Genomic DNA, 13,890 nt, shown 5'->3' on the forward strand with positions numbered 1-13,890 from the left:
AGTATGTGAACAATGATACTTACAGCTGTGGTCTGAGGTTTACATACACTCAACATGACCATGAATGTCATGGCAATATTTCAATAATTTCTTTGCACTGTTTTTTTTCTGGGGCAGAATGAATGTACAACATACAGTGCATCCGGAAAGTATTCACAGCGCTTCACTTTTTCCACATTTTGTTATGTTACAGCCTTATTCTAATATGGATTAAATTAATTATTTTTCTAAATATTCTACAAACAATACGCCATAATGACAACATAAAAGAAGTTTGTTTGAAATCTTGGCAAATTTATTCAAAATAAAAAACAAAAAAAGCACATATACATAAGTATTCACAGCCTTTGCCATGACACTCAAAATTGAGTTCAGGTGCATCCTGTTTCCACTGATCATCCTTGAGATGATTCTACAACTCGATTGGAGTCCACCTGTGGTAAATTCAGCTGATTGGACATGATTTGGAAACGCACACACCTGTCTATATAAGGTCCCACAGTTAACAGTGCATGTCAGAGCACAAACCAAGCCATGAAGTCCAAGGAACTGTCTGTAGACCTCCGAGACAGGATGGTATCAAGGCACAGATCTGGTTAAGGGTACAGAAACATTTCTGCAGCATTGAAGGTCCCAATGAGCACAGTGGCCTCCATCATCAGTAAATGGAAGAAGTTTGGAACCACCAGGACTCTTCCGAGAGCTGGCTGCCTGGCCAAACTGAGCAATCGGGGGAGAAGGGCCTTAGTCAGGGAGGTGACCAAAAACCCGATGGTCACTCTGACAGAGCTCCAGCGTGTCTCTGTGGAGAGAGGAGAACCTTCCAGAAGAACAACCATCTCTGCAGCACTCCACCAATCAGGCCTGTATGGTAGAGTGGCCAGAAAGAAGACACTCCTCAGTAAAACGCACATGACAGCCCACCTGGAGTTCGCCAAAAGGCACCTGAAGGACTCTCAGACCATGATGAAACAGATTGAACTCTTTGGCCTGAATGGTAAGCATCATGTCTGGAGGAAGCCAGGTACCAGTCATCACCTGGCCAATACCATCCCTACAGTGAAGCATGGTGGTGGCAGCATCCTGCTGTGGGGATGTTTTTCAGCGGCAGGAACTGGGAGACTAGTCAGGATTGACGGAGAGATGAATGCAGCAATGTATAGAGACATCCTTGATGAAAACCTGCTACAGAGAGCTCTGAACATCAGACTGGGGTGAATGGTTATCTTCCAACAGGGCAACAACCCTAAGCACACAGCCAAGATAACGAAGGAGTGGCTACAGGACAACTCTGTGAATGTCCTTGAGTGGCCCAGCCAGAGCCCAGACTTGAACCCGATTGAACATCTCTGGAGAGATCCGAAAATGGCTGTGCACCTACGCTCCCCATCCAACCTGATGGAGCTTGAGAGGTCCTGCAAAGAAGAATGGGAGAAACTGCCCAAAAATTGGTGTGCCAAGCTTGTAGCATCATACTCAAAAAGACTTGAGGCTGTAATTGGTGCCAAAGGTGCTTCAACAAAGTATTGAGCAAAGCCTGTGAATACTTATGGACATGTGCTTTTTTTATTTTTTATTTTTAATAAATTTGCAAAGATTTCAAACAAACTTCTTCCATGTTGTCATTATGGAGTATTGTTTGTAGAATTTTGAGGAAAATAATGAATTTAATCCATTTTGGAATAAGGCTGTAACATAACAAAATGTGGAAAAAGTGAAGCATTGTGAATACTTTCAGGATGCACTGTAAATAAATAAATAAATGTAAAATACTGCCTTTGGTGATGACAGCTTGAGTAAGCCTGTTGTGTATCAGTGGATAAAGAATTTCCAAGTTGGCTGAAAATTATGTTTATTCAGTGCAGCTATCATCATCAACAACAGATTAAATATACATTTTAAAAATGGCAATTTTATTATCTAATGATCCAAGTAATTGGTTTTACAGTAAAAAAAAAAAAGAAGAGAGATTTAGACTGCACTACCACATTATATTTTATTTCAGTTAAAATATTACAAACATGACAGTAAATAAAAACATAAATGCCAGAATAATCTTAACATTTTTATGCAAGAACAGCAGGCAAGCTTAAAAGCATTCTTGAGCATTTCAGTAATGACAAAATAAACAACCATTAAATTTTTAAACAAAGTGGGGGGGGAAAGATCAGCTTATTTCTTATTCACACGGTGCATATCCTCATAGACTGGGTTATATTCTCTTGATGCATCATCTGCCTGATTCACACATCTGGCCTTCACCTATAAACAAAAACAAATGTAACCTTTGAGCTGACTCAGTTTTCTCTTTACATCTTGCATTGTTAAAACAAACCACAGGCACCACATGACAGTGGCCTGTTGGGAAATGCAGAGTTTTGCACGACAAATTACCACACTGAAAAACATGAAAGCGCAGACAGAGGAGCGGATGCTCTCTCTCACACAAAACTCTGACAACATGCACGCATATATAGTTTTATAATGACAATATAAGACCAGTTCATCCAAATTGGTGCAGACTGATCTGTTGTGCCTACCTTGGGTGCTATCACCCACATCACCAGGAAAAACACTACAAACATAGTGCATGCAGTCAGGACAGAGATGAGTACCAGTGGCTCAGACATGGCAGATGACTCTTTACCAGTTGATTTTTGGACATATGTCTTATCCACATCTGCAAGACCCACATATCAGTTAGAACCTTCAATATTATTACAATATTGTCTTAATATCTAGGTTATATGTAATCAATGAAACTAATATGGACTACAACAAAAATATGGACTATCTGGGGATCCTTATTGCCTGAGTTAGGAAACACTGATCTAGGATAAAGACAACTGTGTTTATATGTGAATTTGTACTTTGCTTAATAAATTGAAATAATTCCCATTTGATGCTGCTGCACAAGGTAAATATTGACAATAAATACACATTTGTCTCACACTTTTTCTTTGTCTAACTGAAAATGGTATTACACAAAGAAATAATTATGCACTGTTATTTAATATCTCAGCAGTCAGTAGCATAGCAACGTGCTGTCAGCATCAATATTGCCTAAAATATATAGTCTAAAGATGGATGCATGCTTACCATTGACAAACAGGAGAATGCTGCATCCTTCTTCTTCTACTTCTTTTTTTTTCTCCACATCATATTTCTTATACAGGCCTATGTACAGTCCAGAGTCTTTCAGCTGCAGGTCACTAATCGTCATAGTTACTTTCTGTAAGGGGCCACTGATTTTCACTCTTTTACTGTACTCGTTACTGAGAGTAACATTGTTAGTTTGTTTGTCATAGACCCCCACTACATGCTTGCCTGGGAGCCGTGCATATAGTTCTAAATTATCTTTTTCATTGTCGTCCGTGTTGCACTTCATGGTAAAATTTTGCCCCTTTTTCATCTTTACAAAACCATTCTCCATCGCAGGGGCTGTGTAAAGACATGAGAATGTATCAAGCCTTCTTTAAATCAAAATAAAAAAAGCAAAACACCCTATTGCTCATAAATCATAAAAGGTTGCCATTTTTAACCATGTCTAATGAAAATATAAAGTTTGTTTAAATGTCCCATCAGATGTTTCTATCTAAATGTGTTAATAATTCATGATAATAACGAAAGACAATTATAAGAGAAAATGCTGCTCTCACCTGATCCTTGAACGCTGTAGGCAGCCACAACAGCAATAAAGCACAACCTTACAGTCAGAGTTGTCATCATGGCTACATGAGCAAAACTAAATCTAGCTCATTTAGTGTGCTGCTTCATATAGTCATAACAGGAAATAACTGTAAAGGCAGATGTGCCGACGCTGACACAATTATGTCGCAAATAATCAATTGACGCACATTCATTCACACAAACCTTAAGGAAGATAAAACAAAACTAGTACCTACTGAGCACACATACGTCTGAAAAAGGTGTGGACATCTGGAAGAGATCGAGTTCTATTTCAGGTATCATATTTAATCTTATGAAACTGACCAAATGAACTTTAACTCACACTAAAAGCACCGAGGCTTAGAAATAAGACGTATCCTACGAAAACAAAGGGAAGAGTGACATCTGGTGGTTACGAAAAATTATAGCAGTCGTAAAAAGTCGCAGACCTCCACCCGGTATTTACACCTACCGTCCACTTTAATAGGAACACCTGTACATCTGCTAATTTATGCAGTTATCCAAGCAGCTAATCATGTGGCAGCATGGTTTTTGGTGCCAGATAGACTGGTTTGAGTATTTCAGAAACTGTTGTTCTCCTGGTGTTTTTTCTAGACAAAAGCATCTTGTGAGCAGAGGGTCTGTAGGCTGAAACACCATTTTGATGAGAGAGATCAGAGGAGATTGACCAGACTGGTTTGAGCTGACAGTAAGCATATAGTAACTCAAATAAGCACCCTTTACAGCTGTGGTGAGCATATAAGCATCTCAGAGTGCACAACATATGAAACTTTGAGGTGGATGAGCTATATGAGCAGAAGACCCCATTCTACTCCAGTCAGCCAAGAACAAGAATCTGAGGCTATCATGGACCCAGACTCAAATCAACTATTTTGCATTTTGTACTTCAAATTTTATTCAGAAGAAAACATCATCTTATAACAAGCCTGTGGAAACAGGAACTAGGCATAATAATTAAGCAGTCTTTTGGAGATGAACTTTATAGATATGATTGAGCTCTTTATTAAAAGGAGTGAGAAGACTCACTCCTCCAAAAATGTGAAATATCTCTCTCTCTCCGCATGTGCTGAGTGTGAAGTGAAAGCGTACAAAGCTCTCTAGCATTTTGCCAATTTTCTGCTTGTTTTTTTTTTGTTTGTTTGTTTGTTTATTTTCCTACTGGATTAAATTAATGAAAGCAAAGCAGTGATGGTGTTCCTAAGAAAACAAAACCTCATCAATAAACTGATCCAAACTGGAATATGGGTGAAAGGAGCCCCAAGTTTCCCCTCTATTGGCCCCTGCAACGCAAGTCGTTATCTCTAACGTGCCCCCTTTAATCCAAGATGAGGTGATAATAAAGGAGCAGAGCCCACATAAGAACACCCTTAGACAAAAACGTACTCCCAAGTTTAAGAACAATAAAGCCGAACTGGAAACTGGGGGAGAGAAGATGGACAAGGTGATGGTATCGTACAAACAGCCACAGCAGGAGAATGAGGGCCCAGAGTGCAGCGCAGGAGCTACAAGAGGGGAACTGCTCACAGACATGGAGGAGGCAGAGGTCAACCCAGATCAGCCAAATACTTTTGACTTTTCAGAACAGCCTGAACAACTGTACACCACAGAACAAATGAACCAGTTTTTAGAATTGAGCAAAGGAAAACCAAACATCTCACTGACAAATTACTGTCAGAAATTTTTTTTTTCCAGTAACATCTGCATCGACACAATTGTTAGCGTTAGTTGAGGAGATAGAGTCGGTGTTGGGGAGACTGTTGTGTTTGTCACTGACCTTTTTGATATCTGGCTCCAATGTGTCACCACACTGTGTGTCGTTAACTCCAGGCTCCGGCTCTCCTGCTGACTGTCCCCCAACTGCTGCTGCTGTAACCTGGATGAGTCGCTCTCTGAGCTCTCCAGCTGCGCAGCTCTGTGCAGACAGACAAACTTCTTGTGTCTGATATTCCCACACTCGAAACATTTCAGACATTCCGTGGTAGCAAACAGATGTAGTTACTATCTCCATGTTTGCATTTGAAATTCACATTAAGTGTATTGTCTTGAGTATTCAAAAACATAAAAACTGGTCTACATAAATACAAGACATACTTCACTCCGAGTGAAGACATTCCGAGTTTTTGCAGATGAGTGGAATCATTCTTATTGAGCTGGCGAACTTCCTGAATCGGGCCAGCTCTTTCATTATCACCTCACCTTCGATGAACTGGGGCACATTAGAGATAACGACTCACGTTGCAGGGGCCAATAGAGGAGAAACTTGGGGCTCCTTTCACCCATATTCCAGTTTGGATCAGTTTATTGATGATGTTTTGTTTTCTTAGGAACACCACCACTGCTTTGTTCATCCAGGAGGCAGAGTAGATGTTCTCACACCTGACCTGCTCTCCCACCGCTAACAGAACCTCCTCCACCTGTGCTCAACTCTCCGGTACACACCTGATGCCATGCTGGAGAGACAGCATCTACCCAGCAGCCTCAGAGGCCATGGTGTCTCGCTCACTCTCTCCCACTTTCAGCTTTTTACAGCTTGTGTACTTTACCTAATATTTTAATGCTTTCACTAATTTAATCCAGTATGTAAAAGACCAAAAAACAAGCAGAACATTGGCAAAATGCCAGAGAGGGAGAGAGAGAGAGAGAGAGAGAGAGAGAGAGAGAGAGAGAGAGAGAGAGAGAGACTTTGACTTTTTACATTTGAGATTTTAGATTTTTGGAGGAGTGAGTCGACATTACTTTTCAAACAAAGTAATAAAGCGCTAAATCATTTCTATACAGTTTATTTCAAAAAGACGTCAGTGCTTAATTATTAGGCCTAGTTCCTGTTTCCACAAGCTTGTTATAAGATGACGTTTTTTCTGAATGAAATTTGAAATACAAAATGCTAAATAGTTTATTTGAGTCTGTGTCCATGATAGCCTCACATTCTTGTTCTTGGCTGACACCTCAAGGTTTCATGTGTTGTGCACTCTGAGATACTTTTCTGCTCACCACAGCTGTAAAGAGTGCTTATCTGAGTTACTATAGCCTTCCTGTCAGCTCAAACCAGTGTGGTCATTCTCCTCTGATCTCTCTCATCAAAACGATGTTTCAGCCTACAGACCCTCTGCTCACAAGATGCTTTTGTCTAGAGAAAATACCAGGAGAACAACAGTTTCTGAAATACTCAAACCAGTCTATGTGGCACCAACAACCATGCTGCCACATGATTAGCTGCTTGGATAACTGCATAAATTAGCAGATGTACAGGTGTTCCTATTAAAGTGGACGGTAGGTGTAAATACCGAGTGGAGGGCTGCGATTTTTTACGGCTGCTATAATTTTTCGTAACCACCAGATGTCACTCTTCCCTTTGTTTTCGTAGGGTCTGTCTCATTTCTAAGCCTCGGTGCTTTTAGTGTGAGTTAAATTTCATTTGTTCAGTTTCATAAGTTTATTAAGATACCTGAAATAGATGTCCAGACCTTTTTCAGACGTATGTGTACTCAGTGGGTACTAGTTTTGTTTTATCTTCCCTAAAGTTTGTGTGAATGAATGTGCGTCAATTGATTATTTGCGACGTAATTTTGTCAGCGTCGGCACATCTGCCTTTACAGTTATTTCCTGTAAACCGTTCAAGGATCAGGTGAGAGCAGCATTTTCTCTCATAATTTTCTTTCATAACTATCATGAATTATTAACACATTTAGATAGAAACAATTGATGGGACATTTGAACAAACTTTATATTTTCGTTAGACATGGTTAAAAATGGCAACCATTTATGATATGGTATTGTAATGAGCAATAGGGTGTTTTGTTTTGTTTTATTTTGATTTGAAGAAGGCTTGATACATTCTAATGTCTTTTCACAACCCCTGCAATGGAAAATGGTTTTGTAAAGATGAAAAAGGGGGAAAATTTTTACCATGAAGTGCAACACAGACGACAATGAAAAAGATAATTTAGGACTATATGCACGACTCTCAAGCAAGCATGTAGTGGGGGTCTATGACAAACAAACTAATGACTTTTCTCTCAGTAAGGAGTACAGTGAAAGAGTGAAATTCAGTGGCACCATGCAGAAACTAACTGTGACGATTAGTGACCTGCAGCTGAAAGACTCTGGACTGTACATAGGCCTGTATAAGAAATATGATGTGGAGAAAAATGAAGAAGTAGAAGAAGAAGGATGCTGCATTCTCCTGTTTGTCAATGGTAAGCATGCACCCATCTTTAGACTATATATTTTAGGCAATATTGATGCTGACAGCACTTTGCTATGCTACTGACTGCTGTGATACTAAATAACAGTGCATAATTAATTCTTTGTGTCCTACCATTTTCAGTTAGACAAAGAAAAAAGTGTAAGACAAATGTGTGGTTATTGTCAAGATTTAGCTTGTGCAGCAGCATCAAATGGGAATTATTTCAATTTCATAAGCAAAGTACAAATTCACATAAAACACAAGTAAACCCATATAGTTTTCAGTTGTCTTTATTCTAGATCAGTGTTTCCTAACTCAGGTAATGAGAATCCCCAGGTAGTCCACATTTTTGTTGTAGTCCATATTAGTTTCATGGATTACATATAACCTAGATATTAAGTCAATATTGTAATGATAATAAAGGTTCTAACATATATGTGGGTCTTGCAGATGTGGATAAGACCTTACACCACTGAACACTGAAAAATCAACTGGTAAAGGGTCATCTGCCATGTCTGAGGGACTCATCTCTACTCTGACTGCATGCACTATGCTTGTGTTTTTCCTGGTGTTTGTAGTGTTGTAGTGTTTTGCCAAGACCATGGCCTCTTAATTTCCTGTTAGTGATCATGATTGACTACAGCTAGCAGCTTCTCTGTGAAAATGTGGGTATTCGCACCTAAGGTAGACACAACAGATCAGTCTGCTGCAATTTGGATAGACTGGCCTTATATTGTTATTATAAAACTATACATGTATGCATGTTGTCAGAGTTATGCTTGAGAGAGTGCATCCGCTCCATTGTCTGCGCCGTTTTATTTATTTTTTATTTATTTATTTATTTATTTATTTATTTATTTATTTATAGGGAAGTCCATTTCCCTAAATATTTTTCACTGTAGTAATTTGCCATGCAAAGCTCTGCATTTCCCAACAAGCCACTGTCATGTGGTGCCTGTGGTTTGTTTTAGCAGTACAAGATGATGTGAATCAGGTGGATGATGCATCAAGAGAATATAACCCAGTCTATGAGGATATGCACCGTGTGCACAATAAATAAGATGATCTTTTCCCCCCACTTTGTTAAAAAATTTAATGGTTGTTTATTTTGTCATTACTGAAATGCTCAAGAATGCTTTTAAGCTTGCCTGCTGTTCTTGCATAAAAATTTTAAGATGCTGTGTATTCAATTATTGTGACATTTATGTTTTTATTTACAGTCATGTTTGTAATATTTTAACTGAAATAAAATATAATGTGGTAGTGCAGTCTAAATCTCTCTCTCTCTTTTTTTTTTAACCTTAAAACCGATTGCTTGGTTCATTACATAATAATCAAGTCCATTTTTAAATGTATATACAGTATCTCACAAAAGTCAGTACACCCCTCACATTTTTGTAAATATTTGATTATATCTTTTCATGTGACAACACTGAAGAAATGACACTTTGCTACAATATAAAGTAGTGAGTGTACAGCTTGTATAACAGTGTAAATTTGCTGTCCCCTCAAAATAACTCAACACACAGCCATTAATGTCTAAACCGTGGGCAACAAAATTGAGTACACCTCTAAGTGAAAATGTCTAAATTGGGCCAAATGAGAGATTTTCGCTCCCTGGTGTCATGTGACTTGTTAGTGTTACAAGGTCTCAGGTGTGAATGGGGAGCAGGTGTGTTAAATTTGGTGTCATTGCTCTCACACTCCCTCATACTGGTCACTGGAAGTTCAACATGGCACCCCATGACAAAGAACTCTCTGAGGATCTGAAAAAAAGAATTATTGCTCTACATAAAGATGGCCTAGGCTATAAGAAGATAGCCAAGACCCTGACACTGAGCTGCAGTACGGTGGCCAAGACCATACAGTGGTTTAACAGGACAGGTTCCACTCAGAACAGGCCTCGCCATGGTCGACCAAAGAAGTTGAGTGCACGTGCTCAGCGTCATATCCAGAGGTTGTGTTTGGGGAAAAAAACGTATGAGTGCTATGAGCATTGCTGCAGAGGTTGAAGGGGTGGGGGGGTCAGCTTGTCAGTGCTCAGACCATACGCCGCACACTGCATCAAATTGGTCTGCATGGCTGTCGTCCCAGAAGGAAGCCTCTTCTAAAGGTGATGCACAAGAAAGCCCACAAAGAGTTTGCTGAAGACAAGCAGACTAAGGACATGGATTACTGGAATCATGTCCTGTGGTCTGATGAGACCAAGATAAACGTATTTGGTTCAGATGGTGTCAAGCGTGTGTCGGTGGCAACCAGGTGAGGAGTACAAAGACAAGTGTGTCTTGCCTACAGTCAAGCATGGTGGTGGGAGCGTCATGGTCTGGGGCTGCATGAGTGCTATAGTTCATTGAGGGAACCATGAATGCCAACATGTACTGTGACATACTGAAGCAGAGCATGATCATTATGCAGTATTCCAGCAGGATAATGACCCCAAACACACCTCCAAGACAACCACTGCCTTGCTAAAGAAGCTGAGGGTGAAAGTAATGGACTGGCCAAGCATGTCTCCAGACCTAAACCCTATTGAGCATCTGGGGGGCATCCTCAAACGGAAGGTGGAGGAGCACAAGGTCTCTAACATCCACCGGCTCTGTGATGTCATCATGGAGGAGTGGAAGAGGACTCCAGTGGCAACCTGTGAAGCTCTGGTGAACTCCATGCCCAAGAGTGTTAAGGCAGTGCTTGAAAATAATGGAGGCCACACAAAAATATCGCCACTTTGGTCCCAATTTGGACATTTTCACTTAGGGGTTTACTCACTTTTGTTGCCAGCGGTTTAGACATTAATGGCTGTGTGTTGAGTTATTTTGAGGGGACAGCAAATTTGCTCTGTTACACAAGCTGTACACTCACTACTTTACATTGTAGCAAAGTGTCATTTCTTCAGTGTTGTCACATGAAAAGATATAATCAAATATTTACAAAAATGTGAGGGGTGTACTCACTTTTGTGAGATACTGTATTTAATCTGTTGTGGATGATGATAGCTGCTCTGAACAAATATCATTCTCAGCCAACTGAACACAACAGGCTTACTCAAACTGTCATCACCAAAGGCAGTGTTTACATTTAATTATTTATTTGTTTTACAGGAAATATGATGCAGACACAATTGGAAAACATTAGACAACACAGTAATATTACACCAGCTAACTCTAATCTGGGGTTATACTTGACATGGCAGCTATCTACAGTTGTGGTCAGAAGTTTACATACACTCATCATGGACAGGAATGTCATGGCAATATTTGGCTTTCAATAATTTCTTGAAACTTTTCTTTTTTCTGGGGCAGAATGATTGTACAACATACATCTTAAAAAAAAAAAAAAAGAATTTGGTTCACAATTTTAATTAATTTGGGGTTTTCTGTAATCAACACAGGACCAAAATTAATGTCCTTTAATTTGCCAAGATGAAGGCCTCTTAACTTCCTATTAGTGATCATGATTGACTACAGCTGGCAGCTTCTCTATGAAAACATAAAAAGGGTTTGTTTGACTGCACTTGCAGATTGCAGATTTCAAAATCATTAGTTCAAACAATTATATGTAAGTACAAGTTATTGGGCAGTGTTGCCAAGGTCTGGAAGAAGACCCAAACTGTCACCCTCAGATGAGAGGAAATTGGTTCAAATGGCCAGGAAAACCCCAGTAACCACCAAGGTACAGGCCTGCCATGAACTGGAAGCTGCTGGAACATCAGTGTCACTGTCTACAGTCAAGCGAGTTTTACATCATGACGGACTGAAAGGCTGCAGTCCAAGAAAGAAGCCCCTGCTCCAAAATCGATACATTCAAGCCCCATCTAATGTTTGCGGCTGACCATATGAACAAAGAAAATAATATAATTTAAAATAAATAAATTTCTCCTCATGGAAAAGTCACCATATCAACAGTCACATTCATTTTTAAAAGAGTTTACATGGAGCATCTCCCATACAAGTCCTTGTTTAAGTTGTTCCTCCAGAAAGGAGAGGATTAATATAAACCTTGCCCTCAAGCAATCAGCAGCATTCATCAATGTTGTGGTATATTAAAACAAAAACAATGGAAATTGCCAAGAATTTGTCCTATTTGTATGTATGTGTGTGTGTGTGTGTGTGTGTGTGTGTGTGTGTGTGTGTGTGTGTGTGTGTGCGCGCGTTATTTTTTGCGCAGAGAGCAGATTGAGGGTATGTGGCCTGTTTGGGGTGTCCCAGCATGTGAATGACAGATTAAGGAACATTTAAAAGCCACCTCAGCCAGAAGCCAAGCAGGATCTTCCACTCTGACTTTTCTTTTCTTTCTTTTTTCTTTTCTTTTTCTTTTTTTTTTTTTTTAGCTAAGGCATAAATGATAGGTGCATAGGAAATTAAAATAGGCAAGTAGAGTAAGTATGGATACCCATACATAATGCAGGCTTAAATAGTCATACGGCAATAGGGTGTCTACCACTTATATGGAAATATAGTACATGGCTAAAAGTATGTGGACACCCTTTCTAATTATTGAATTTGTGTGTTACAGTCACACCTATTGCTCACAGGTGCATAAGATCAATCACATATCCATACAATCTCCATAGACAAACACTGGCAGTAGATTGGGTCATACTTAAGAGCTCAGTGACTTAAAACATGGCACCTTTGGATGCCACCTTTGGCACAAGTCACAAGTTTTTGAAATTTCTCCTAGCTAGATCTGTGCTAGTCAATTGAAAGTGCTATTATTGTGAAATGGAAGCATATATGAGCAACATCAGCTTAACCATAAAGTGGTAGACCACACAAACTCAAAATACCAGGGCCATAGAGTGTTGAAGTGCATAGTTCATAAAGATCGTATATCTGAGGTCCAAAAGTGCCTCTAGAAGTAAAATCAGCACACCAACAATGCATCAGGAGCTTCATGTAATGGATTTCCATGGTATTGACTGGAGTGGTGTAAAGCACTCTGCCACTGGACTCTGGAGCAGTGGAAACGTTGTTGTCTGGAGTTATTAATCACTATCTTGCGGTCATTGATGAATCTGGTTTAGGCGGATGCCGGGACTATGCAATATATTAATGGCCATGGTTTTGCAATGCGGTGCCCAATAGGCTCATATACAATATACTATATGGCCAAAAAAATGTATGGACACCTCACCATCACACCCATATGTGTTTTTTGAACATCCCTTTCCAGATTTAGTCCCCCCCCCCTTTGCTATCATAACTTCCACTCTTCTGGGAATGCTTTCCACTAGATTTTAGAGGATGGCTGTGCGGATTTGTGCTCATTCAACCAAAAGAGCATTAGTGAAGTCAGGCACTGATATCAGGCAAGAAGGCATGGGGTGCAGTCAATATTCCAATTCATCCCAAAGGTGTGCATTGGGGTTGAGGACAGGGCTCTGTGCAGGCCACTCAAGTTCTTCCACACGAACCTTGACAAACCATGTCTTCTTGAGCTTCACTTTGTACACAGGGCATTGTCATTCTGGAACAGGTTTGAGCTAGTTGAGCTAGAAACCATTGAGCTAGTTTCAGTGAAGAGAAACTGTAAGGCTGTACAACTGTGTGCTTCCAACTATTTGACATACGACAACTATACGACAACAGTTTGGGGAAGAGCTCCATTTGGTTATGATGATCAGGTTTCAACATACTTTTGGTCATATAGTGTAGGTAGTGATGGTCAGGTGTCTACATACTTTCGGCCATGTAGTGTGTATGTGCAGCTATTGTTGTTTGGGTGCAGAATTTGGTATTTGGTATTCATAATACATTTTAATTAAAATGTGAAATGTTTAGAAACTATGCTTGTATGAGTAGGATATTGAATAGGTGTATACATGTCTAGGACTGAAGAAGGTAGAGTGGACAAATGTTTGCTTCTTTATTTCTATAACATTAAGTTGTACTTTGTTTAAGCCTTAAAATTTTAATTTAAGTAATTAAATGTACACAAATAAAATGTACGAAGAGGTGACAATGAACAACTAGTGGGAATTTTTTATGTGAGGTAATTTTGTTTGGGTCTATTCA

The 13,890-nt window shown here is 39.6% G+C and overlaps 1 protein-coding gene across 1 annotated transcript; it reads right to left on the minus strand.

The window, feature by feature from the left end:
* Window positions 1-1,977: 1,977 nt before the first annotated feature.
* Window positions 1,978-3,935, minus strand: LOC108274132 (uncharacterized). Its single transcript, XM_017484044.3, has 4 exons — window positions 3,660-3,935; window positions 3,100-3,441; window positions 2,541-2,680; window positions 1,978-2,262 (listed from the first exon to the last, which is right to left on the minus strand). Exons 1-4 carry the CDS (start codon window positions 3,727-3,729, stop codon window positions 2,173-2,175), a joined length of 642 nt encoding a protein of 213 aa, XP_017339533.1. The 5' UTR covers window positions 3,730-3,935; the 3' UTR covers window positions 1,978-2,172.
* Window positions 3,936-13,890: the final 9,955 nt, after the last annotated feature.

This window comes from Ictalurus punctatus, chromosome 2, assembly GCF_001660625.3.
Source record: "Ictalurus punctatus breed USDA103 chromosome 2, Coco_2.0, whole genome shotgun sequence".
NCBI classification, from domain to species: Eukaryota; Metazoa; Chordata; class Actinopteri; order Siluriformes; family Ictaluridae; genus Ictalurus; species Ictalurus punctatus.

Bases quoted from the DNA above. Each gene is read 5' to 3' on its own strand.
- LOC108274132 (XM_017484044.3), bottom strand. From the start codon at position 3,729: ATGATGACAACTCTGACTGTAAGGTTGTGCTTTATTGCTGTTGTGGCT. The intron at 3,442-3,659 runs GTGAGAGCAGCA...GTCTTTACACAG, and splicing joins CTACAGCGTTCAAGGATCAG to CCCCTGCGATGGAGAATGGT. The intron at 2,681-3,099 runs GTAAGCATGCAT...TGGGTCTTGCAG, and splicing joins CATTCTCCTGTTTGTCAATG to ATGTGGATAAGACATATGTC.